General features: G+C 39.8%; 2 protein-coding genes across 4 annotated transcripts in view; one reads left to right on the forward strand and one right to left on the reverse strand.

Moving 5' to 3' along the window:
- ewsr1 (EWS RNA binding protein 1) lies at nt 1-19,548 on the reverse strand. 2 transcript variants are annotated; one of them, XM_012958424.2, is made up of 17 exons: nt 19,422-19,548; nt 14,958-14,994; nt 14,208-14,259; nt 13,949-14,075; nt 12,220-12,406; nt 11,873-12,040; nt 11,314-11,600; nt 11,052-11,232; nt 8,770-8,804; nt 8,090-8,122; nt 5,261-5,397; nt 4,594-4,723; nt 2,529-2,651; nt 2,258-2,390; nt 1,528-1,622; nt 764-1,007; nt 1-655 (listed from the first exon to the last, which is right to left on the reverse strand). In XM_012958424.2, exons 1-17 carry the CDS (start codon nt 19,432-19,434, stop codon nt 616-618), a joined length of 2,022 nt encoding a protein of 673 aa, XP_012813878.1. In that variant the 5' UTR covers nt 19,435-19,548; the 3' UTR covers nt 1-615. The 2 variants fall into 2 exon arrangements, with proteins under 2 accessions (XP_012813878.1, NP_989309.1); NM_203978.1 differs by having other exon boundaries at nt 3-655; nt 8,770-8,807; nt 19,422-19,437.
- Nucleotides 19,456-26,632, forward strand: part of rhbdd3 (rhomboid domain containing 3) — an 8,290-nt gene continuing 1,113 nt past the window's right edge. The window contains 4 exon segments of one of the 2 annotated variants that reach the window (NM_001044516.1): nt 19,506-19,539; nt 20,514-20,609; nt 23,870-24,022; nt 24,146-24,511. In NM_001044516.1, the coding sequence (NP_001037981.1) occupies nt 23,884-24,022; nt 24,146-24,511 (505 nt within the window). In that variant the 5' untranslated portion in view covers nt 19,506-19,539; nt 20,514-20,609; nt 23,870-23,883. 2 annotated transcript variants of the gene reach the window in all.

The following is a 26,632-nucleotide window of genomic DNA, read 5'->3' on the forward strand; positions in this document are numbered from 1 at the left end:
TAGTGGTTCAACAAGATTTTATTACAGTATTATGGGGTGGGGTCCAACAAATTAACACAAGCCAGTATATTAAAACAAAAATAAAATAAATCCCCATTTTTTACAGAATGGCCACAAAATAATATACTCACCAATAGCAAGCCCACCCCTCCCCAAAAAACAAACAAAAGTTAAACACAAATCCACAGTCGCATAAGAGGGTATTATTAGCCATTTGAAGATCCAAGACAGGGGCCAAACAGATTCACCTGCTAAAAATAAAAACAGTTTTGTATGGTCTATCTTCTCTAGCCATAGATTCTGTCAAGATAATGCACATGCTTTCATTCAAAGACTTCAAAACCATCAACCTTCACATGCAAAGAAGCTAAAAATTATGTTTGCTCTCAAAAGGAAGGTAAAAAAAACAAAAGCAAAACAAAAAGACAGCAATACTACCATTAAATTTCCATTTTAATATCTCCACAAATTGTGAATACTAAAGTTACAGACAAAGAATAATCATAATGTGACAGTGAAGGGAGGATCTTCATGTCAGCATTATAAATATGGAATTATAAATTTAAAACATTTCTGGTTTAAAAAATAAATCTGGTAGTAAAGGTGGCTCCGAAACTAGTAGGGTCTCTCTCTTCGTTCCTGGCGATGCTCACTCCTGGGGGGAAAAAAAAAAGTTTGCATTTAGTAGGTTGCTTGTAGGATATTACAGGGTGCATGTTATGCAGTTATTATAAGATACAAAAAAACCCCCAACAAAACATACTTATCCATTTTGCTGGGGCCACCTCGTCTTCCACCACCAATTCTTCCACCAAGCTGTTCCATGAGTGGACCAGGGGGACCTGGAGGTCCTCCTCTCCTTCCTCCTCCAAATCCTCTGTCCATACCACGCCCTCTGAAGCCTCCTCTATCTCCTCCACGACCACCTCTAAACATACCAGGCACACCACGGTCCATTAGGCCTCTGCCTCCTCTCATGCCTGGACCACCTCTTCCACGTTCTCCTCCTGCAATTGTAGCAATTCAGTTAGATATGTAATTAAGGGTGGTGCAAAACAGAATAGCCCCTTATTATTTGTTACTAGCAAGAAGGATTTAAAAAATCTGAATAACCAATATATTACAGATACCTGGAACACTACATATTTATTGTGTATGCACTTACCCTGTAACTTTTAGGGCAATGACACAAAGCTACAAAATTACCGTTCTAGCAGAGACAATTCTCTGTATTGTCTTGGGCAGGGTATTTTCTGGCGTTTTGCAGCCTCACCAAGTTGCTGGCTACAAGTAACTCTGTGCCATAGCCCTAACAACCAAAACTAGCCGGAAACTCCATCTGAAATAAGTGATCTTTTTAGCCCAAAACAAAATGTTTCCAGAGGAAACATGACAGGAAAACATTATCTAACATTAGACAAACTAGAAAGCAGGCGGTCCGAGACTTGAGATTTACTTAATATTACTCCCATGGGGAAAAAATCATGTTATCACAATATCAAAAAGGAACATTATAACCAACCTTACCTTGGGGTGGGAAAGGAGGGAAAGGGCCATCAGGCTTTGGAGCCTTGCACTGGTTGCATTCTGTTCTCCAAGCAAAATTCTGGTTTCCACATCCGCTAAAAATAAAGAGAAACTGAATTAGACACATTTCTGTCATGATTTTTATGGTGTACTTCTCATTTCTAAATTACACTGTTTACACAGCAAATAATTCACTACCATTTAAAACTGTATTCTTGAACCAAATTTTTATTTTTAGTTGTGTTGTAATATTGGTGTGTAGGCAGCCATCTCAGTGCATTGTGTCAAGTCCAGAAAGAGCTAGCGCTACACATAAGAACTGCTTTCAGATAGGTCTATCGTTTCTCCTATTCCTATGTAACTGAATGAGTCCCAAGCAGGACTTGGATTCCTTACTATTGAGTGCTATTCGGATATCTACTGGGATCTTGCCCCGTTCCCATTGTTCTGCTGATCGGCTGCTGGGGGCAAAAGGGAGGGGGGGTGTGATTACTCAAACTTACAGCTCAGCAGTGAAGTGCAAAGTTTGTCAGAGCACAGGACACATGGCTGTAGCACCCTGGGAAAATAATATGGCTAGCCATAGTAAATTTCAAAATTAAAAATAAAACTGTTTGCCCTCCAGCAGATTCTGCTGGAAAAGCTTTATTAACTGATGCAAAATGCAATGCAAAATAATGTTGTTATTACCTTAATGAAAAATACAGTAAATTTTCTCTATTATACTTACGGGTTGGGGCACTGCCAGTCACCAGCCCTGTGCTGGACATTACCGCTAACTGGACTACCTCTTGGCCCACGTGGCCCTCTTGGCATGAATCCCCCACGTTCCCCTCCTCGGCCACCCAAGCGACCCATGGGACCTAAATAAGAACAGTTTTGCAATTTGAATAAGTAAAATTGTGCATAGCATAGTCCTGACAAATTAGGTATAGTCTACATACAATATACCACATAAAAGGTAAGATGATTCTTTAAGAAGGGGAGCAATCATTTCCTACCTCCACGGAGAGGTGGCGGCTGTCCTCTGTTGTCACGTAAAAGTGACCCCCCTCTCATGCTACCTAGCAAAGACTTTTTGCGAGCCAATGACACTTTCACCTTGTTCCCATTAAGATCCTTCCCTAAAGAGAGGAAAAAAAAAATTGAATGAATGTTGCAATCTAGGTGCAGGCTTTAAAAATAGCAAGCCAGCTTTAGGACTTATGCAATATTGTTCAAGTGACCCATAATTCACTGATCACTCAATTGTCAATATGCAGAAAGTTCCCAGTTAGCCACTGACCCATGCACATTAACAGCCAGTGGGAAGAATTTGATTTCCATTTTGCTTAATGAATGCGATAAGTGTAAAGGTGACCATACATAGGGCGATTCTGGCTGTATGGGCACTAACGATGGGCCTGCCCGACCGATATCTGTCCTGAAATCGGCCAGATATCGATTGGGCAGGTAAAGCACAATATCGGCCACCTGTAGGTGGGGATTTTGGGAGAAGATCCACTCACTTTGAGAGGATCTCAGCATATATGGCCACCTTTAGCCATCACAGCAGGCTGCCTATACAACTCATTCAGAAGTAATGGAACAGTACATAACTGGTCAGGAGTGTGGTTAGCTTTTTTTCACCACAACTAACCAACTACGAAAGCACTGTAGATCTTTAAATAGCTCTTGGGCTGCGCAAGGCAAAGTAAATGGTCTTGAGAGCCATGTGACCATAAGATAATGTACATATTTGGGACTAATGAGCAAAAGGTTTTCTCAAAGTTCTCTCAAATTTGTTCTTTTGGTCTCTAAAACATCTTTGGTACTGTTCTGCTGAAGAATTTAAAATTTGTAAAGGAATAGTCCATGAGAACCATGTGACTGATGTAGGATTTAAACATGAACTAATCCTAATATTATTATCCTAAATGTATTTTAGTTAGGAACAAGCAAATTACAAAGAAAAGGATAACCGGTTACTAGATAACTGGTTCCATGCCTGTATTGCAAATGCCTGGATGATGGGTAAACTGAATACAGAGCATAATTTGCAGAACTAATGCGTTTTTGAAAATATTGTTTAAACAGTATTAAAAAGATAACAGGGTTCTCTTTTTGAAGATCATATTCCAATTGTATTAATTTGGCTGCTGGTATGGCCCCAAATATCTGTGCTGGACAATATTAAACAGCTGGGCTGCAGATGAGGGCGCTATTGCCTGAACTCAGTGTGGCTAGTGGACATTTGTCTAACATAAAATTAATAGGCAAGTCAAAGTTGTGTTTTTTGGCTCATCGAACTGCACTGGATTTGACAAAGGCACGGAATACAGTTTTGATGAAATGAAATGTGCAGATAGGATGCATAAACTACTGCAGTGATTAGCACTGCTCATGGGGAAGAGAAAGTCTCTAATTTTGCAATCCCCTGCAAATACGATTACAGGTATGGGACCAGTTATCCAGAATGCTTGGGACCTGAGGTTTTCCAGATAAGGGCTCTTAACTTAATTCGGACCTCATACCTAAAGGTGGCCATACACGGGCCGACTATAGCTGCCGATATCGGTCCCTTGGACCGATTCGGCAGCTAATCGGCCCGTGTATGGGGAGAGCAGAGCGGCCTGGCCGACCGAGATCTGGCCTGAAATTGGCCAGATCTCGATCGGCCAGGTTAGAAAATCTGGTCGGATCGGGGACCGCATCGGCTCGTTGATCCAAACGATCGGATTATTTTTTTTTTAACCTAAATGCTCCCCGATATCGCCCACCCGTAGGTGGGGATATCGGGGGAAGATCCGCTCGCTTGGCGACATCGCCAAAGCGAGCGGATCTGCTCGTGTATGGCCACCTTTAGGGCTCTGGCACACAGGGAGATTAGTCGCCCGCGACAATCTCCCTGTTCGCGGGCGACTAATCTCCCTGAAATGCCATCCCACCAGCAAAAAGTCTACTAAATAAATAAATGATTAGAGAATTCTGCTTGAGGAGAGCTATTCACTAATGACTGTTTCCATTTAATCTGAGTGTACCATCAAGTCAAGAAAACAACTTTTGCTTACAAAGACAAATATTTACCATCACAAAGCTCTATAGCAGTCTTAGCTGAAGGTGGGTCTTCAAAGGACACAGTCCCATCTCCTTTGGGCTTCCCAGTTTCCTTGTCCATAAAGAGGTTTACAAGCGGTTCGCCTGTCCGCTTGTTTATCTGTAGGAGAGAAAGATACGCTGCATCAAAGGTTGGAGGAAAAAAAAATGTCTCTGAAATGCTTTTTGCAGACTAGTGAGATGCCCAGGACCAAAGAAAAGGCTAAGGCTTATCATCATCATAGGAATTATAAAGGTTTATTCATTCATTTTTTTTATAGCAAAAATGTACAAACTACTGAAATTAGCTCTTAGCACAAAGCTCATCCAGGGACTAGACCAAATACAACTTTTTTTTACCTTCCTCTGGATCCACTAGCAGATATTTTTTATTTATATAGTAGTTATATTTATACAAAGGTTGTGCTGGTACAGCACACTGAACTTCAGTCATGACACCCTGCTTTTGAGCAGAATGGTAAGGAACAAAAGCGAACTGTCACATTAAGTGGGGGTCATGGAACATTGCACACAAAGCACTGCCCAGTGATGGGCTAAGTAGTGTTCCGATCCTTCTACTTTACAGCTGCGAGCAATGTTAGTCGCTATCCCACAAACAAATCTTCAGGTAATTTGGTATTTATGTATTTACACTTACCTTGACATCACCACAGTGTTTAAAGAAATCCACTATTTCTTCTACAGTCACATTGTCATTCAGTCCCTGTACATATATGGTACTGCTTTCTAGCTCATCTTCTAGGTCCAAAGGCAATGGTAAAGGCATAGGGGGTCCTTCAAGACAAAAGCACATTTAAAGATAATTCTAAATATACTAACAAACTGGTGCATAGAACAGTGGTAGGGGAAAAAAAAAAAAACTCGAGGGCCTCTGAAAGTTTGTAGTGAACCTTATACAGAGTAATATATTCAGGATTTTATTATCACTGACTTGCAGTACCAATTCACTATTGACAGCAAAACTTTTGAAGCCAGCAAAAGATCTACTATCATACTAGAGCAGTTTTCTGTATCAAGCCAATCTGTTGATCTGTTGATCCTTATCAGTACAAGGCACTATCATGGGGCCAGGTCACAGGAACCACTGGGTTAAGCTTCTCCTACCTGGAGGCAGGACAATGACAAAGAACTGCTCCTTCTCTTCCATCTATATATTCTGTGCTTAACCCTCACCAGTCAATTTTGAATATTAACCTTAAAAACAGGAACACAACAAGGCAAAATGACCCTGAAACACTAAAAACCCCGATACCTGTACCTTTAAGAAAGAAAGCCCACTAATCCAGGCTGTAAATACTATAGAACATTGGTTATGTTCAGTTGCCAAAAGGAAAGCTTTCAAGATTCACACCAATTCGAGCAAGCCTTCCTAATTCTGCTTTAGAAGACACCAACTTTCTTTCCTTAAATCATGGTAGTCACTAGCCTTTAGCATGGCGATTTCAGCATCCATGCCATCAAAGACAGCAAGACTAGATTGTGATGAAGAATTGGACCCTAATGTTTGGGGTCTGCACATACCAGGAAGCAGGACCAATCCCAGTTTGCCAGCCTTCTTGACCAAAAGGGTTCTACCATAATCAGTTACATTTTCCCAACAAAACTTGAAAGTCGGCAGTACCATGGGAATGGGTAAAAAATATATAATATAAAACTGGAATATAAGCCTCTGAAGCGTTGACCCATAGGAACAGGTACTACAACTTCCACCTGATGCAGACCCCATATCATTAAGTAGGCCTCCCCTCTTTGGTTCGCTTGGAGGAATTCAGGATAGGAAGAAACTGATTGAGAGGAAGAATTGAAATCCTAGTTTGTAGCCATGGCTGATAAGCTCTCACACACACACACACAATAGTTGGAAACCGATCTCACCAATGTTTTCTGGAACCTCATTAAGTGTCCTCTCATGGGCTAATTGGGTTCCAGAACCCCCTAACCAGTCATGGTGACAGGGACTTGTCTGTGGGGGACTTAGGAGTGTTCTTTCGGCAGGGATCCTTTTGAGGATTAACATCCAGACCCCCCTTCCCCAAAAAAAGGAGCACACTTAACGCCCAAACTGGTCCACACTTTTGGTTGAAGTAGAAGGGTACTGTTGCCCTAACTGCCTGGGAAATCTGCTCTGAACAAACATTTGCCTTTAAATTCCAAGGAAGTTAGTGACTTCTTGGAATTTTGATCAGCTGTCCAGTTTTTCAGCCACAATGCATGGTGAGATGCCACTACTGACGCTGAAATCCTTGTGGTGGCTTGTTAGGGGTCCAGCAACACATCCTATGAAAGGCAATAGCATCTACCAACTTGTACGCCAGGGAGTGTAATTCCACCCTTGGGGCATTGTCCCATCATGTAATGACAAACCAGGTAGCCATTTCCCTTGTCACCCACGCAGCTGTGATCTGGATACCAGGGCATCCAACTTGGGTGGAACTCCATTTACTCACCAATTCCTTGTTAAAGGAATATGCACATGAGGAGCAGCAGGGAGGCTGACATTACTTCTATGGTGCCTTCAATTCTTGTTGACTATATACATAAATATGGATTAAAAAAAAAAAGAAAAATCACAAGCAGTCCCTGGCTCCTCCGAAATATGTTTCACCTGGTGCACAGTATCGTGAGGGATCGGCACCCTCCAGTCTAAGTCAAAATACACAGATGCTGGCACTCATTTGAACCAGGGAGCAATTATAAGCAGGGAGAACCCTACGCGTTTATTTAGCGCAACAGTTACATTTCGGGGTAATACCCCAGTAGATCATGGAATGAGAATGCTGTTGTGTGCTTAAGATAGCATTTGAGTCTGACGGATCCTCCAATTCTAATGTCATGGGGACCTTCCCTATCCATTTTCATCTAGCTCCTCAGAGGAAGATCAGTATACTTTTCCCTTACTTAATTTGGATAGGGTTTCATTGTCCAAGGGTCCCAGAGGGAATGGAAAGGACATAAAGCTTATTGAGGTGTGGCTGAAAAGCCTATCTAAGTGGAAAGTGTAACAACTGCATTGCCCACAATGGGGCCTTTTTTGCAGGCACAGGTACAGCTACAGCGGTCCCAGAAGTCTCCCATGAGTGAAGTAACAGTACAAGGGCTACAGATATTTTTGTTTGGTTGAGTCAGCTTGTGCCTCACCCCTGGTGTCAGTGCTAGCCACTGACCGAAAGACTCCTCATGTAGGGTCTCTTTGGAGAACAAACTCCTAGCCTCCTGTTCAAAGATGCAGAGGGAGGGGTTAAGCAAGATATATCTATGAAAGGGGAGGAGTCATGTCACTGTCCTGCCTGCTGGTGGGAGAAGCTTAACCAAGTGGTTTCTTTGTCCCCAAGTATGAAAGATAAACAAGCCGTATTTGCGGATTGGGGTGCAGAAAGTGCTCCCAATATGTTTTTAAAGTACACACATTTTCATGTATTTGACAGAAAAATCAAGAGTACAATGTCTTCCTTCTACAAGTACCCACCTAAATCAAGATCAGGTCCATCATCCAAGAGTCCTAGCAGATGAAATTATGAAGACAAGTTAGTTCACAAGTTCACACATGCATGCACAACACAAACTGCAACATCAAAACTACTTAGAACCACTGTGAAATGTATAGGGGCTTTCAGGGCACAGGTGGAGGGCCAAGCAATAACCACTTCAGGCAGATTTGTTCTGCATATAAACCTTATACCACAGGGCAAAGTGAAAACCCCCTGAAGGATGGCACATTCACTGCTACCAACTAAACATCAGGATGGCAGCAGTGAAAAAAAAAAAAAATGTTTTAAGAAGGGGGAAGGGCAATAAAGCACTTAACACTATAACAGTGAGCCGATCCATGTTAGTGTGCCCATATTAGTGTAACATTTTAAGTCCTCCAAATAAATCCATGTAGACCAATTTCAGTGCATTAATGCAAGTTTTCCCCCAAATTACACACAACTCTGTTCAGATTTGCATTTCAGCTGTGTAACCATATAACCGTGTATACCCCTACGTAATGCCGGCCAGACCCTTAAACTTCTGCACACGGGGAGTTATACACCATGGCAATGGAGGTGAGAAAATTAATAAAAATATAAACAAATGTAGCAGTTACATAAGGGGGGAAGGGGGCATTTTTGTTACACTACCCATTTGTAATACTCAAAAACTTACCACCAGGCTTACTGAAGCCAGCTCGATCTCCACCGCTGCTGGGAGAATAAAGGTGAAGAAATGAAGGCCTTTTCCCTTTAAAGAGCCATTAAGCATTCTGGGCCTCGAAGGGGGTTCAAGGGTACAGAGCCGGCAGTGGCTTAACATCTCCATACAAAGCATCTGTCTCATCACGGCACTAATCTTCAAGGGTGTTTTGGTTTTTAAATTATAGCTACTTTTACATTTACATCTACATAGGTCTTTATACTTTAGGGTTTAGACTTTCAGCAGTAGTATTAAGCATGCAATGCTTAGCTGACCAAAGGAGTAGCAGAAATCCTCACTTCATACATTGTATAAGATGCCATCTTCTGCTCTTATATGCAAGCATTTTTATAAATACATTTTATCCTTTATTTATAAAACACTAAAAATAAAGAACATATAAGAACATGATGTCCATCAGCAAAATATGTCAAACAAGTGACACATCAAGAGCCAAGACAATATTATACCAATGCATTAGTGAAGGGCACACAAATCTAAAGCTGTGTACAAACTGCAAATCCAAAGATAAAACATGTTCTAATTCCAATGCAGGCTGCAGAATAAACCGCTTGCACATTACCAGAAACACAGTTACTGAAACTAAAGAGTACACTGTGCACAGAATTAAAGCAAGTACTTCTGGCTATTTTGAGGGGGCCAAAAACTGATATTTGAAACCCTGCAAATGAGTTTAGCAATGATTTAGTTTGAGAATTCATGTCACACAAGCATTGCATCTTTAATACATTTCTATTTTTGTCAGTGAAAAGCTGCCCACGCAGCTGATAACCCTTAACACCAAGTTTTATTATACAAAAAACGTTTACAGAATAGAAGATAAAAGTATAGAGTTAAACCTGATGCCATTTTTTTTGGCACTTAAGTTTACAATATGAATGTTTACAAAACATTGTTCTGTTCTAAGTTTTATATTATTGACTGATATTGGGATATTTTTCCTCTCCATTTAGACACCGAGTCCCACTTTTCATAATGCTGCCGGCTGAGTGGGCACTTTTAAGAACTGAAGTGTATACAACGCTCTCACTTTGTAACCTGTGGCATATAAATTTGACAAAGCATGTTAAAAGAAGGGATTTTCATGTACAACCAATAAGAGCAATAGACATATCCAGGCAAATGACAATTCATTTATTATGGTTAAAATATAAAAAGAGTCAGACAGGGCTCAATATACCTACCAGTTTAATACATAGTACAGTCATAGGCACATTTTACTTTTAAAATTTACTCAATGATCTGAACCGTTTCTTTAAAGATAACTGGAGAACATACAATACTCTATAGGTTAAAGGGGTAGTTCACCTTTAAACTAATTTTAAGTATAATGTAGAGTGCGCTTTTCTGAGGCAATTTGCAATTGGTCATTTATGATTTGCAGTTCTTGAATTTAGCTTTTTGTTCAGCCATTCTCCAGTTTGAAATTTCAGCAACTATCTGTTTATGAATAGAAGAGGGCAAAAATAGAAAGATAAAAAAAATGACTAAAACTGTAGCTTCAACGAGCAACAGTTTTTGGCTGCTGGGGTCAGTGACCCCCATTTGAAAGCTGAAAGTCAGAAGATGAAGGCAAATAAAAATAAAAAGTATAAAAAATGAAGACCATTTGAAAAGCTGCTAAGAACAGGCCATTCTATAACATACTAAAATTAACTTGAAGGTGAACCACCCCTTTTAAGGAGTGTGTACAAACCATAATCCAAAGTTCTCAAGGCTATGCCAACACAGATTAAGGTTTACTTCATAAATGCATACAACTTATCCAACATGCAAATTGTCAAAACCATCAGAACAAACAACGAACAAGAACATATCCTGCACACTTATGATTTGCATTGAAAAATGGCTGATGCCCTGTAAACTACAAGGCAGCACAGTGGGAAGCCATTCATACTTCTGGTGCCAACTAAAAAAAAAATTAAGCTATATTTTTGTGCTGAAACCAAGCCACTGGGGTTGATTGTGTTGGTATGCACATGTGGGAGATGTTATGGAGAGGAGGGAAAAAAATATCCTAAAGAAAAAGGGAAGCAGGGGATCCACCCAACAGAAATAAGACCTTCGATTTATACATGGTAAAATTGCTAATTGACATAAGCCTCCTGTCTCTGTCAAAGGAATAAAAATTATTCCAAACCATACATGCAGATTTCTTCATCTTTTAGCCAGCGCAACATTATGCTGTTGAAGTAAAGAATAAGTTAGTTCAAAGATAAAAGATTCTCTCTTACCCCATGCCACCACGAGAGCCCCTCCCACCACGGCTCATGCCGCCTCTTTCAAACATGCCCCGACCCCTGCTGCGTGAGTCTGAGCCTCCAGAACCGCGATTCTCGCCAGAGCTGGAGAAACCCTGATGGGGCTCCTGGCCATAGGGACTTTTGCTGCTAGAGTGATCTGGACGATAGCTGCCTAAAACAGACAAGGAGGGAAATAAAATGAAGCAATTACAAAGCTTAATTCTTATCTAACTAAAACTAAACAGGTACTCACTCTGTTGTCCATAACTACTGCTCTGCTGCCCATACTGCCCTGGGGGCTGGCTGCTATAGGAAGACGAAGGTGGTGGGTAGCTGGTGGGAGGAGGTTGTTGCTGTTGTGGGGGTGCCTGGTAGCTACTCTGTTGGCCATATCCACTTTGTTGGCCGTAACTACTTGGCTGCCCATAAGAACTCTGCTGAGAATATGAGGCTTGCTGTCCATAGCCGCTTTGCTGGGTATAGGAACTTGGCTGGGAATAGGAGCTCTGCTCGTAGCTTGATGTTTGAGAGCTCGAGTAGCTGTTCAAGAACAAAAAGCAAACATCTGTTAACAAAACTTTTTAATGCTGGGCAATATTTTAAACAAATCTGCCCATAAACTGGCTTCTGGCATAACCTTTTTAAGGGCAATAGCCAACTGCCTGACACGGCCCAACACGACACAGTGCCATGTTTAGACATGCGCTACAAAGCAGAAATGCTAACCACTGCACCTCTTCATCCATAATTTGCAGATTTAGTCCATCAAGTCTAAAATTTAAAGAAACCCCAATAAACAAAAGTAAGCTTACCTTGTAGGAGGGTAGGATGGAGGGGCGCTCACTTGCTGCATTGGATAGCTTGCTGGAACTTGAGGGTAGCTGTAGCTGCTTTGACTATATCCCATGCTGGGCTGGGCATATGAGGCTGTACTTGGTGGGGGCTGACTGGTATCTGCTGGTTTGCTTCCATCTTGAGGTCTGGAGAGAAAAAAAAAATAAATCATTTCTCACCTACTTTTCCTAGAGCAGACGTATTAGGAGTATTTTTGATGTCCTATTACAGACCACACAATTCTGAAGATTAACTGAACAAAAGAGGATTTGAAAAAGTCTAAATTAAACCTGTATTTTAAAATAAATACACACAACTGACTTACCTTGCAGATGCAGTAGTGGCAGGCTGCTGACCATAAGAAGGATATGCAGGTTGAGAACCGTAGGCAGAGGGTGCAGCATATGTAGCCTGAGTTGTGGTAGTTGTTGCAGTGGTACTGTCATAGCCTGTAGAGCCGTATCCCTGCATGGGCTGGCTATATGCTTGGGGAGCAGCTGGAGCAGTGTATCCTGCAACACACAAATAGTAATGACACATGAAACAAACATGATAAACAAAATATTTGCATTCATGATATAGTTCAGTGTGAACTGATCAAAACAAACCGAAAACACACTGATAAACCTTAGAAGACTATGTTTATATCTGGAAGTTCATTTAGCATGCACCTTTTCTATGCAAGTCAAACAGAACGACCTCATTCATGTCTTATTTGCCCTTTAACACACAAGTTTTCTACTAGATGTTCGATACACTGGACTTAGATTGAAGGGGTAGTACACCCAATTCAACATATGTCTGAAAGCAGAAAAAAAAAAACAAAAAAAAACAAAAAAAAACAAAAACTTTTCTTCATCAAAAAAATCTGCATGTGAAGTTCCCCTTTAAGTTATTTTCATGGAAACATAACCCCTATCATTTTGATTGTAGATCTGGATGGGTAAGGACAAGGGCCTATGAGGCAGGCTGACAACATGCCCAAATGCTTGAAAAATCTTCTAATTGTGCCAGCACCCAGAAGCACTGAATTCACCAGTAAACTCCAAGACTTGCGTTAGTTGGCAGATATATGCTACGTGCGCCTGCAATGCTTCCGGGTGCAGACACATTCAGGTTTCTCATGCGTACGGGCGGATTGGCATCTTGCGCTTATACGCAGGCTGACAATCCACTTTGCGGAGCCTTATCCTAAGCATCATTTAAAAACAGATTAGGGATGCATTGATTCCAGGGTTAGGTCTTTTTCAGCAGGATTCGCCCGAATCCTTAAAAATCACATGATTTTTTTTGTCATAAACACGTAAATGTTAATTTTTCCTGCGTGGTTGTCTTTAACCCTTATGCTAATTTGCATATGCAAAATAGGATTTGGATTGGTATTCGATCTAGTCTTTCGCAAAGGATTCAGGGTTCAGCCAGATCCTAAAATAGTGGATGTGCATGACTAAAACAGACCCTACACCAGTAACACCCTACATACCCAACCCTCCTCCTTACATAGGAAGGCAGCATTTAAAGGAACTAACACCAAACAATTAAAGTGTATAAAAGTAATTACAATATAATGTACTGTTATCCTGCATTGCTACAACTGGTGTGTTTGCCTCAGAAAGACTACTATAGGTTTATATAAGTAAGCTGCTGTGTAGCCATGGGGCAGTCATTCAAAGGAGAAAAGGCACAGGTTACTTAGCAGATAACAGATAAAATGCCATTGTATTCTACAGAGTTTATTTGTTATCTGCAATGTAACCTGTGCCTTTTCTCCAGCTTGAATGGCTGCCCCCATGGCTACACAGCAGCTAGTTTATATAGTAGCTTTTCTGTAGCAAAAACACCAGTTTTTTGCAGAGTAAGAGCACATTATATTTTAATTACTTTAAAACACTGTAATTTTTTGATGTTACTGTTCCTTTAACACTGCAATAAAAAATTATTTATTTAACCACCAATAATTGCAGCCCCTGCTTTTATCAACTGATTGTACAACATGGCAACTTTCAACAATAAAACATTTTCAGCAAGAGCTACATCAAGCCCTTTAACGGTACCTGTTGGTGGCTGTCCATAAGAAGTGGCATAGGCAGACTGGCCATAGCTGGCTGTTGTCTGTGCTTGTGTGTAACTGGCATCAGTGGGCTGTGCATAGGTGCCATAACTCTGCTGCCCATAAGTTGCCTGCAAAAATGAATTGTTAAGTTTGTTTTTTTTCAACAAAAAAAATTAGCTTTTAAAGTTGGCAATGGAGCTTATCAAGTACATTCAGAGCACATTCTTACAATGAACTAAAATGCTTTATAACATGATTACCTGTGCAGTCTGTGCGTAGCCTTGAGTTGGTTGTGCAGTATATGCACTGTAACTGCATTAAGAAAAAAAAAAAAAACGCACTGAATAAAGTTATACAAGCCAGGTACAAATACACTCCTATTCCTACCTAGGCTTAACAGCTCATAACATTTGTGACCAGTGCCAGCGCATGTTTTTGGTATAAAGGAAAATTGCATGCCTTATAACGTGAGATCAACTGAAAAGGATCTACCATGTTACATTCTATTTTTGACATTTCACTGCAATAGCACTTCAAAGAAGAAGTAAACCGTTTCTTTTCTGTCTTTAAAATTACTCTAAACATCCCACAGAATAACAAAATGTAAATCTACAGTTTGATATTTCTTGAGCTAGATAGGAAAGCCAACTTCATGTTTGGGCCTTGCAAGGTAATTAGATTACCAGATCTCAGATAATCCCCCTTACACACTGGACTTCTGCTAACAAAACTGTCACATCAAAGGGGGAAGGGAGGAGGTTGTATACTGGTGATGTATCTTGCAAGGACCAACCACGAAGTAGCTTTAATTGCTCTGTTTAGCTAATGAAATAAATATAGATTTGACAAAAAAAACAAAAAGTATGTTCAGCATAAACTGTTGGTGGTATAAAGAGTAGTGTTGCAAGTGGCAGAATGGCCCCTTGTTCAACCTGATTTCAGCCAACAATGCACAGAAATGCTTCTGAATGCATGGTTCATAATATATACAAATAGCTAAACCAAATTACCTTTGTTGGGCTCCAGTTTGGCTATAGGTGCTGTAATCTATAACAGAAAAAATAAAGCTAAGTTAAAAAAGCAACTTACACAGCCTTATACATTCCCAATAATCAATAACAATGCATTTATGTTATGTTGTGGTTAACAACCCTGTAAAAACATTCTAGTGAAGCATATTTAACGCTCACTTTAAAACCTGCAGCACTTTATATCCCTCTATTTGGGTCTACAAGTTACCCACCCACTTAGATTGTAAGCTCTACAGGGCAGGGACATCCATTCTCTTGGACTCTTCACTGAGTAATATTTAATGAAACTGTACTTTGTAGTGGTTTGTATCTATTATTGTAATGACTCGTTCTATTAATTTATTGTTCTGCTGTACAGTGCTGCATACATAAGCTAACGGTATATAAAACATACAAAAAAAAAAATGTAAAGAGACTTCGGTTATATTGGTGGTTCACAGGTTAAGGGGTTGTTCACCTTTAACATTATGTAATTTGTAGAGAATGCTTTTCTGAGAATTTGCTATTGGTGGTAATTTTTTTGAATTTAGCTTTTTGCTCAGCATTCTTCAGTGTAAATTTTCAACATCTACCTAGTTATGAGGGCCCAAATTACCCTAGCAACCCTAGCAGTGGTTTGAATGAGAGGCTGAATTTTTTTTTTTTTTTTTACTATTGTAGTCGGTACATTTGAAAGCTGGAAAGAGTCAAGAGGAAAGCAATTCAAAAACTATAAATAAAAAAAGACCATGCTATTAACAGACTAAAGGTTAAAGGTGGACTACCCCAGTAAACATTATGTGAAGGTAAATAGATGCAGGCGACATTTTTTTCCCCCATATGTAATAAAAGACACTAAGGGGCTGATTTACTAACCCACGAATCCGACCCGAATTGGAAAAGTTCCGACTTGAAAATGAACATTTTGCGAATTTTTCGTACGTTTTGCGATTTTTTCGGATTCTGTACGAATTTTTCGTTACCAATACGATTTTTGCGTAAAAACGCGAGTTTTTCGTATCCATTACGAAAGTTGCGTAAAAAGTTCATCATTTTTCGTATCGTTAAAACTTACGCGAAAAGTTGCACATTTTTCGCGTAAGTTTTAACGCTACGAAAAATGATGAACTTTTTACGCAACTTTCATAATGGATAGGAAAACTCGCGTTTTTACGCAAAAATCGTATTGGTAACGAAAAATTCGTAAAGAATCCAAAAAAATCGCAAAACATACGAAAAAATCGCAAAATACCGATCATTACGAAAAAAACGCAATCGGACTCCATTCGACCCGTTCGTGGGTAAGTAAATCAGCCCCTAAGTTTGTCCAGTAGCAGTAACCTATAGCAACCAATAAGATGTGTTTTCAAACAAGCAACCAGTAAATTCTACCTGCTGATTGGTTGCTATTGGTTACTGCTCCTGGGTAAACTTAGTGCCTTTTATTACATAACCCCCTTTGTTATATGGATCAGTGCACATTCAGGGCTCTGGTACACGGGGAGATTAGTCGCCCGCGGCAAAACTCCCTGTTCGCGGGCGACTAATCTCCCCGAGTTGCCTTCCCCCTGCCATCCCACCGGCGAACATGTAAGTCGCCGGCGCGATTTCGCGCAAATCGCCGAAAAAGACTCGCGAGTCTTTTTTAAACCACACCCATGTTAACACAAGTGGTTTTAAGACCATCCCCATATTAATGGTGGTAGCGCACTAAAAACCCAAATGGTTGGCACTCACTGTAAGGATATCACCCTTCATTCATATGTGAAAGAAGTTTATTAAAGGAAAGCTATCACCGGAATGAATACTTAAACAGATAGTCTCATCGAGGAGCTTCCCATAAAACCAAGCATTACATACAAGCTCCTTCTTTTAACCTTTAAAAGCCCTTCATTCCTCTGCATTTCTGCTCTTGTCTCCATATGTTCCTGGCCAATTCCTCCACTCCTCTCAGAGCAACTGTTTGGTCGCGCCCCCCACTACTACTGCTGCCATTTCCCACCTTAAAACATTTCTGCCTTGCTGCTCCTTATATTTGGAATGCCATCCCTGAATTTCTCTAGAGAACCTTCCCTCAGCCTTTTCAGAACTAAGTTCAAAGACTACCACAGCATCTGATGTGGATACTAGTACATATATAGCAGCGTCACCCACTGTAACCTGCAGCACTCTTATCCTTTTTATTTGTGTCTGTAATTTACCCTCCCATTTAGACTAATCTCTACAAGGCAGGAATCTCTCTCCTCATGTCTGATTCTTAACTTATCACAAAACTTTGTATCTACTTTTATTTATTTTCACACTTTGTATTTAACTATTAATTTGATGACCCACTGCTTTGTTTTATTTATTGTTCTGTTGTACAGTGCTACATAAACTAGAGCAGTGGTTCTCAATCTTCCCAACGTCGCGACCCTTTAAAGGAACAGTAACACCAAAAAATGAAAGTGTATAAAAATAATTATGATATTATGTACTGTTGCCCTATGCTGGTACAGCTGGTGTTTTTGCCTCAGAAAGACTACTATAGTTTATATAAACAAAGCTGCTGTGTAGTCATGGGGGCAGCCATTCAAAGGAGAAAAGGCACAGGCACATAGCAGATAACAGATAAAGACCCATTATATTCTACAGAGCTTATCTGTTATCTGCTATGTAACCTGTGCCTTTTCTCCTTTTTTCCAGGTTGAATGGCTGCCCCCATGGCTACACAGTAGCTTATTTATATAAGCTATAGTACTGTTACTTTAGCAAATACACAACTTTACCTGTGCAGGGTAACAGTACATTATATTTTAAATACACTTTCATTTTTGGTGTTACTGTTCCTTTAATACAGTTCCTCATGTTGTGGTGACACCCAACCATAAAATTATTCCTAAGACCATCGGAGATTTGTGTTTTCCGATGGTCTTAATCAACCCCTGTGAAAGGGTCGAAAGGTTGAGAACCACTGAACTAAAGCTTTAGAAAAAATATACATTCAAATCCTCTTTTAGGCCAATTGTAGGCACTTTGTTAAACTCAGTGAAAGATAGTACAGGTATGGGACCCATTATCCAGAATGCTCGGGACCTGGAGTTTTCTGGATAAGGGGTCTTTCTGTAATTTGGATCTCCTACCTTAAGGCTGCTAAAAAAATTTATTTAAACTGTAATTAAACCCAATAGGATTGCTTTGGCTCAAATAAGAGGTAATTACATCTTAGTTGGGATCAAGTACAAGGTACTGTTTTATTACATGGAAAAAGGAGATCATTTTTACAAATTTAAATTATTTGCTTATAATGGAGTCTATGGGAGAGGGCCTTTCCATAATTTGGAGCTTTCTGGATAATGGGTTTCCGGATAAGGGGTCCAATACCTGTACAGGTAGATTTAGGTGTTCTTCAGATGAAAACCTCCCATATGCATCACATAAACCCAAAAATAGGAAAATGTTTCCAGGTTCAAGTCAGACAATTGCATGTTGCAGCTACATATTGATTTGTCTCCATATCCCACATAGGCCTAAAATAAGTTAACCCACCATTTTAGGAGAGCGGGCAAGCCCCAAACAATCAGATCTGGCCTTGTGCCCCTGCATTGGGCAGGGACTGATGTTAACAATGTTTTTATTATTGAAATGCCCTGTGGAATATGTTGACACTAAGAGGAGGGAAGGGAGAAGAGGCTTTGTGAAGTGTTCCAGAAAAACTAGTATTTGCACATGTTACATTTTACAGTACTGCCATAATGCAGGGGATTATAAACTGTCCCCAGATAATATACTGGCTTCAAAAATATCTTTCTACAAATTCAGGTCTGATGGTGATCGTCAAATATATGGAAGTGCGAAAAGGATACCAAGTTAACTTTCAGGATCCTTTATGAACGATGGGTGATTACATATTGCCATTCATAAGCACAGTAAACAAACATGAACAGCGGGTTCACCTTGCGTTCGCCCACATGAGCACTTCGCATTTACTCGCGTACTTGGAGGAAATTCAAGCGTATTTAGTTCGGCAATCACTTTTTTTTTTTAACATGTTTTATATCTACGTGATCCAATACATTTGCGTCCGCTGCGATCAATATCGATCTGCGTCACAAGAATCAATGGGGGGAACTGCTCTGCCCCGTCCACAATGGGCACATCTGTTACTTAATAACACTGCGGCGCCACAATACGATGCTCTCCAACTGCTTTAAACATGGCGCTCGAAAACTGTAGTTGGGGGTACAGCCAGAGAGCTGCACGGTAAGAGCCCCAACATTAACGCCGCTTCCTAAAACACGTCTGTAAGTGGGGCCTAACTAAGCGGAAACAGCGAAAGCCCCCTATATTTCGCATACACGTAACTATATTTAACTATAAACAAGAGGGTCCGCATATAGAAACAAACCAACACTGAAAACACATTTCCGGAATGCAACCGTATGAATAATAATCGTAACGCCATTTGTAGTTTCAGATACTTACCGGTAGACGCCATTTTGTGTGCCTTCAACCGCCGCAGCGCCTGTGTGGTAGAACACGCGCTGCGCCTGCGCAGTACTCTACGTGTGGACCAAACCACTTGCGCTTAAGAAGAGGGGAGGTAAGATTTTTGATCCACACACAGCAATCAGGCTTAAAATGTCGCATGTAATTAAAACATAAAAAGAGGCTTGCATTAAGAGTCAGCGCGAGCTGGAAACTCAAAATGCAAATAGTCTGTTGTTAGCGCTTCCATCAGGTAGAATGGATGGTTTATTCCATGTGAAATAGTGGGCTGTGATACGTTACGGAGCCTATGGGTAGGGGAAAAGTAAAATGGCTGATGTTAGGGGTAGGTGTGGTAATACCTGTAAAACAATGACATATTGGTGGTAGTCACTGCTTTACAAGGTATTTGTTTACAGTAGCTGTCTACCTATATCTCTAAATATGCAAAGGTTGTAGCTGCAATAAATTATGTATACTGACTAGAATGAACGAGTTTCCAGTCTGGCCTTTGAAAATGGTCATTAGTAGTGGTATTACTCTTGATATAGCGCTGACATATTCCTGAGGTTATATATATGTCTGTTCTAGGGTTGCCACATGGTTGGTAAAATGTATGCTTCATACCAATATTAATAATAGGGAAAGAAAATAAAAATATAGTAAGGCAAGTATTTTTTTCCAGAAAACATGACAACCTTTCAGAGGAGCTTACATCTAAGGTCCTGACAGCTTTCAGTGTTGAAAATAATATAGATTATTTAATTGATGTCACCTGGTGGACAGGGTGGGCTGGACTGTAGTGTCTGCTGCACAGAAATTCCTCTCCCCAGCCACTTAAATACTGGAAAATGAGTGCATTTGCCACAGCCAGTGGGCACACATGTGCATGAGAGGGCAGTGAGGGGGAGCAGGGTTGTGCTAGGCTCCTCTATAGTTTTTTTGCAGGGGGACTTCGCAACTGCTTGATAATTCACTGCTTCATTTTATGTATAAATGTTAAGCATTAAGTAAAACAATAGATTATGCTGAACGTACTGTATTGTTTTATATAATAAATACTTATGGTTTTTGTTATTTCTTGCACAGAATAGGACAAAGCCTGAAAGTAGTTTCACTTTCCAAATTCCTGTGGTTATTTCAAACAAGCATGGGAGGAGGAGCTGGTTAATAACCACTAGAAGGGTAAGCTCCCTGTATAATGCAGACATGTCAAACCATCTAGATTTTACAGAATTCACTCATATTTACAGTACTGGGAGAGGCGAAGAAAGGGCCTTGATTTGGCCAACTTTCGCAGTAGGCTATCACTGATAATAAACTTTTTAAACCTGGCATTGGGAGAATGCCCATTCTGTGCGAGCATGCATTTTGGCACTGAAATCTGCTCCATGTGGATGCACATGGGCTGATGTAGTGACACCAGTACATCTCAAGAATATATCCATTTTGAGAAAACACATATATTTGAATTAAGCTTCAAACATCATAATCATAATATTTATTTTTTACACCTTGTTTGTTCCTTTTCTAGTTTCTCACATGGTACAGCCCAGCAAATGCAAAGGCAGAACTAAACATGCTTTCTCTTTAACCATTGCTGCGCATAAATCCTAATTTGGCTTCTGACCTGGGAACAATATATGAGTATTTTTGTTTCTTTGTGGATTTCCTTTGGGTACTTCAGTTTCATCCCTCTAAAAACATAGAGACAGGTTAATTGGCTCCTGATTAATTTGACTATTGTTAAAATGTAATAGGGTTCTTATATTGTAATGGTCCAATGATAAGTAAATAAGTTGGTGCATGATGGGTTAAACCTCAATAACCCAAAATTTTATACTAGAATCAAGAGTCTATATTTTACTTTTGCATCTCTAAGATAAAGCATTGCACTTAGGTTAATACTGTATAATGGTATTATTTGCACACACCTGGTTAATTTATTAAAATTACAGCCGTGGTTTTTCAGATAGGGAGGCCTGTGTATTTAGTACGATGAGTATGTGAAGCCCTGGAAGAAAGCTGTTTTAAAGGGACACTATACAGATCAACCCATTTCCTGTCCAGCATGCTTTTCATTTATAGACATATGATAAAAAATGTTTCATGCAATTTCATATAATTGTTTCATGATCAACTTGCTCTTAGTACCAAAAAACACAAGGAACTGTGTTAGTTTAAGAAGATTTAAAAAATTATCTGAATTATGTTTTTAGTTTAGATATCCATAAAAACCCATACAATTGTTGAATTTGGCAGCCCTACCATAGTTGAAAATAATATTAGCACAATGTAGGTTTTAAATGTCTTGAAAATTACATTGTAGAGAATATTCTACCTGGGTACGCTTGAGAGTGAACAGAAATGTTGGCCCAGGGGAATATATATAATCATAGAGACTGAGTGTTCCTTCTAAACAAAGTTAATTGTCGTGTTTCATTTCACAACTTTTTTTTAGCTTTGCTAGTATTTTAAAGAGCTATATTTAATATAATTGATGAACAACATGGTCTTAGTATAGGTCTGTTGTTCACTGCAGTATTTGGTCCATAATAAAAGCTAAAAGAAAGATGTATATATGTAGAGAGAGAGGGTTGAAACTAAAATATGTATATTTAGGTAAAGTATTTGTTTTAAGAAAGCTATGAGCAGATACTTTGAAAAAAAATATAATAACTTGTACGTCACACATTTCTGGCAAAAACGTTTATGTGAACTGTTATTTATGTGTACAGGTGTGGCAGAGCTTAGAGGCAGATTTATTAAGATTGTACTTCTCAAATTATGACAATTTGCTGTCAGGAAGATTTTCTGAAAATCAGGAAAGTGCTAACAAACAGACACATTTACCAAAGAACAGCAGTCAGACTCTATAAAGTGCTACAGGGTGTTAGTAATAGCACTGAGCTCTAACATCCCACCAAAGATTTAATCCACAAAAATCACCAAGCAATTAAATTCAAGTTAATGGATGGCTTTGAGATTTGGAAGAAACTTGTTCTATGCTGTAACATTTTGCCCTTAAACCTTTGTAGCTCCTAATTACTTGGCATTTACCAGTCTGTGAAAAATTTGTGCTCTGCTATGTGAAACATTATGTGGCTGATTTATTGACTGTCTGTAAAAGCAGTAATGACTGTTATATGGTGCACAGAGGGCCTAATGCTGTCCATACACGGTGAAAGCCTATGTAGACTTATCAGCCCTGTGTCAGCCACATAGATAGATGGCTAATTTTTAGCCAGAAAATAGTTGGGCAGTAGTGATGTGCGGGTAAACTGCAACAAAACAGATAACTGCAACAAAATGTTGACCCGCATCTAACTCTAACCCACCTGCTCCCAACCTGACCCTTGGATCCTGGCAGGCACGTTCCTATAAATAGCCGCATGGGCTTAGTTAGGTCACGGACGGGGAAGGCAGAAGAAACAGCTCGGCCCAAACCCGTCTGTGTCCCACTTCTGTTGTGCGGATGTTGGCGTGAACCCATCCTCGGGTCCTACGGGTTTTGGGTCCCGATTTTATTGGCCCCATGTTTCTAGCCTATATACATATGTATAAAATTATGTATCTGGCTATCAGACAAGAATAATGACACATAAAAGCAGTTTGTTTAGGTAGAGTATCCATAGGACATATAACATCACGTCACTATAATGTGAAAAGAAATGGCAAATACTAGTGTTAATAACTATTTAGGAGAGAGATGTAAGCCATATAAGTAAAGCTAGATGCATGTGCAGATAAAGCTGTCCAGCCATATATATCCACCCATATGTTTATGTATATATGAGCCCAATGCTGACAGAAATAAGTCAGTGATTGTATTGTTATGTATGATCACAATCAGAGAATGCGCTAACCCATCTGATCCAGTCATACAACATACATGTAACTGCAATATATTGCCAAACTGGTCAACAAAATGTCTGTTTGTATATCAGGGTCACCAGGCAGATCTATCTATGTGTTTCCAGCTGTACACTATAGACAGGTGATATGTACAAAGTTTACATGTTGCAATGTAATGCTGCTGTATGTAGGTGAATTATTTGCAGTGAGACCATCCTATTTACACAGCTCCAATCCCCTTTACCAAGCCATAATTGTACCGTTACTTTTCCTGTCCCAGTTCAGACACAACATTGTTTTCCCATCCTTCAACAGCTTAGCCACAATCCTGCTGTTACAGAATGCTGGAAGGTCTAGTTAGGCAACATCTGGAACTACTTACCCCATGCGCCTCATACTTTATTCTGCTTTTACATTGTATGCACTAATTTTACATTGTAAGCACCTCTTTATTCTGTCAGTGTTTGTAAATAATCTGTATTTATTAAATGTACACCCCCCTCTGTTGTACAAAGCTGCAAATCAGCTGGTGCTTTATAAATATGTCTTGACAATAATAATAACAGCAACAAATTTGTCTGTTGGAGCAGGTGTTTCTACAGAAATGCTGAGAGCATGGTTGGGGAGTGTGCGCCCACCCCTTGGCTGCTGCCTGTTAATGTTTCTTATAGTCTGCATGGCAATTACTGGGGACTGCAAGTATATGGAGCTGCATCTGGACACCCTACAAGATGCATGGGAAGGTAAGAATGTTCAATGTTTGGTTTATTCTTAAAAGGATGAGATACACTTGTGTGCTACAGTAGCTAGACTTGAATATTGTAATACTTTAACACTGGATGTTTGTCTGTTTTCTTTCATCCTAGGACACCGCTTATTCACCCACGTACTTTGTACTCATGATCCCAGTCTTCTGCTTTTATCCTTATTCCAGCTTCCTATTGTGTGCTGGCAGATAGAGAAACACGTGGGGACATTGCATTTTCTGCAGCTCTCTTGTCTGTGCACCCTCTGCACTAGCACACTTTATCTCCTGCTGTCCTGGCTGCTGCCTGTACCCACAGTGCCAGCATCTGGTTACCTGGCTACAGAGTTTGCCTTGATGACAGCTCAGCGCCATTCCCACACTAAACTGACACCTTTGCTGCTCTGTGGGATTCTTATTACTGAGCTCCTGTGTACACATTCTGTACTTCTGCTGCACATCTGTGGGATCATGATTGGCCTGACTTGTATCCTTTCAAATAACTCACTGTGAGAAGTGCTCTGTGGCTCTGACTTTGTGCCTTTAGTAGGGCTTATTTGAGCAACAATCAACAAATTTGCATTAGTGCAGTAACCAATGGCAAGTGGTCATATTTTTGCTTTAGTTATTCTTCATACTGACTAGACATAGCTAACCACTGACTGGCAGTTTTATATATATATATATATATATATATATATATATATATATACTGTATATATAAAAAAAGGGAAAGTTGTGCTCAACCACTAAATTTTAAACCATTAGGCGGGGGTGCAATGAGGTTGTGACCACAAAATACATAGAAACAACAACAAGAGATCCTCTGCACTCACCCATTATCAATATATATAAGACATTAAGACATTTGGTGCATTAAGCTACTAAGAAATGCCCTTCCCTTTAAGCAGAAAAAACTAAGAAATGCCCTTCCCTTGCTTAAATTTTTGTACCACGGTGATTGGCCAGATTATAAAATTTTAGTCAGTTAATTATGAAATCTGTGTATGTATATGACAATATCCTTGGGGGACCTGCAATGCATTTCCAGGAAGTCACTTTTGTACAATTGGGGGCAGATTTATCAAAGTCCGAATTTCGGATGTTTGGACGTACAATTGGCAAAAATTCAGATTAAATACGATAATTTTTGATGTGCGTTAATTTCGTAAAAATTCGTATTGTGGTTGTACGAAAATATTGTTGTATGATCTGAAAGTTATGAAATTTTCGTATCTGAACTATTGTAAACAGCGCCAAAACCTTTCTGACTTTGAACCTTTAATGCATGATTTTGGAAGCCTTCCATAGCAGCTCCAACCTGGCCAAAGGAAAGTCACGATACCGAAGCTTGAATGAATAACAAAACTTTCGTAGTCGTTGCAACAAATGCGATTTTGTCGCACAAATTGACGCAAAGCATGGAAAAGTTGCGTCATTTAAATGAAAATATTGTAGAAAATACGCAAAGTTCTAAAAGTTAAAAGACTAACCTTTGGGGGCACATTTACTAACCCACGAAAGGGCCGAATGCGTCCGATTGCGTTTTTTTCGTAATGATCGATATTTTGCGATTTTTTCGGAAATTATCGCGACTTTTTCGTTATCAATACGAATTTTGCGAAAAAACGCGAGTTTTTCGTAGCCATTCCGAAAGTTGCCCAAAGTCCCGATTTTTTTCGTAGCGTTAAAACTTGCGCGAAAAGTCGCAATTTTTTCGTAGAGTTAAAACTTGCGCGAAACGTCGCGCCTTTTAAGTTTTAACGCTACGAAAAAGGCGCGCCTTTTCGCGCAAGTTTTAACGCTACGAAAAAATCGCGACTTTGCGCAACTTTCGGAATGGCTACGAAAAACTCGCGTTTTTTCGCGCAAGTCGTAATGGCTACGAAAAACTCGAGTTTTTTCGCGCAAATCGTAAAGACGCCGAAAAAAATCGCAAAAAATACGAAAAAGTCGCAAAATGTTCGTTTTCCAATCGGAATTTTTCCAATTCGAATTCGTGTCTTAGTAAATCAGCCCCTTGGTGTCTGCCAACTATTTCATGTTCAGAACATTATTCGATTTATTTTTAGGGCTTTATCCTACAATTTCAGTCTTTGGTATAATAGATATCCAAACGTTCTTCGGAAGAAGACTAAAATCTGAACATGTATGGCCACCTTTAGGGGCTTTTGCAACATCACAATATTTGTTTGCGGGGCTGTGGTGTCAATCATGAAATAAGAATGCACAATTTATATTTTCGGGTTTCTATAAGTCACATAGTTTTGGTACCCTGTAAATACAGTATATGAGGTCCTGGTTTTTGTGTTCCTAGCTTTTGTGTAATTTAGTCTTTACCCCCAAGAGCTTGTGTCAAGCTAGAATTCTCCTAAGGATTTAGGCTGATGTCACATGGGGATGAATCAGCCCCTCAGCTGGCAGATTCACAGCAGATTTGCTGTGAAATGCAAACTCTCACATTTTTTTTGATACCCCATGTCTACTTGCACCCAGGTGGAAATAATGATTTCTGGTGCAGAAAAGGTTAAGAGGCTGATGCCAGTCACAGGGCCTGCAGAAAAACTGAGGCCGGAAGTCAGCCCCATGCGCCATCAGCCTTAGGGCA

Source organism: Xenopus tropicalis, chromosome 1 (assembly GCF_000004195.4).
Source record: "Xenopus tropicalis strain Nigerian chromosome 1, UCB_Xtro_10.0, whole genome shotgun sequence".
Lineage (NCBI taxonomy): Eukaryota > Metazoa > Chordata > Amphibia > Anura > Pipidae > Xenopus > Xenopus tropicalis.

Coding starts and splice junctions, on each gene's coding strand:
- ewsr1 (NM_203978.1), bottom strand. Junction 14,076..14,207: donor GCTACGCACAGACTGCACAG/GTAATCATGTTA, acceptor TCATTTTTGCAG/GCAACTTATGGGCAGCAGAG. Junction 2,391..2,528: donor GCCGCCACCTCTCCGTGGAG/GTAGGAAATGAT, acceptor GTTCTTATTTAG/GTCCCATGGGTCGCTTGGGT.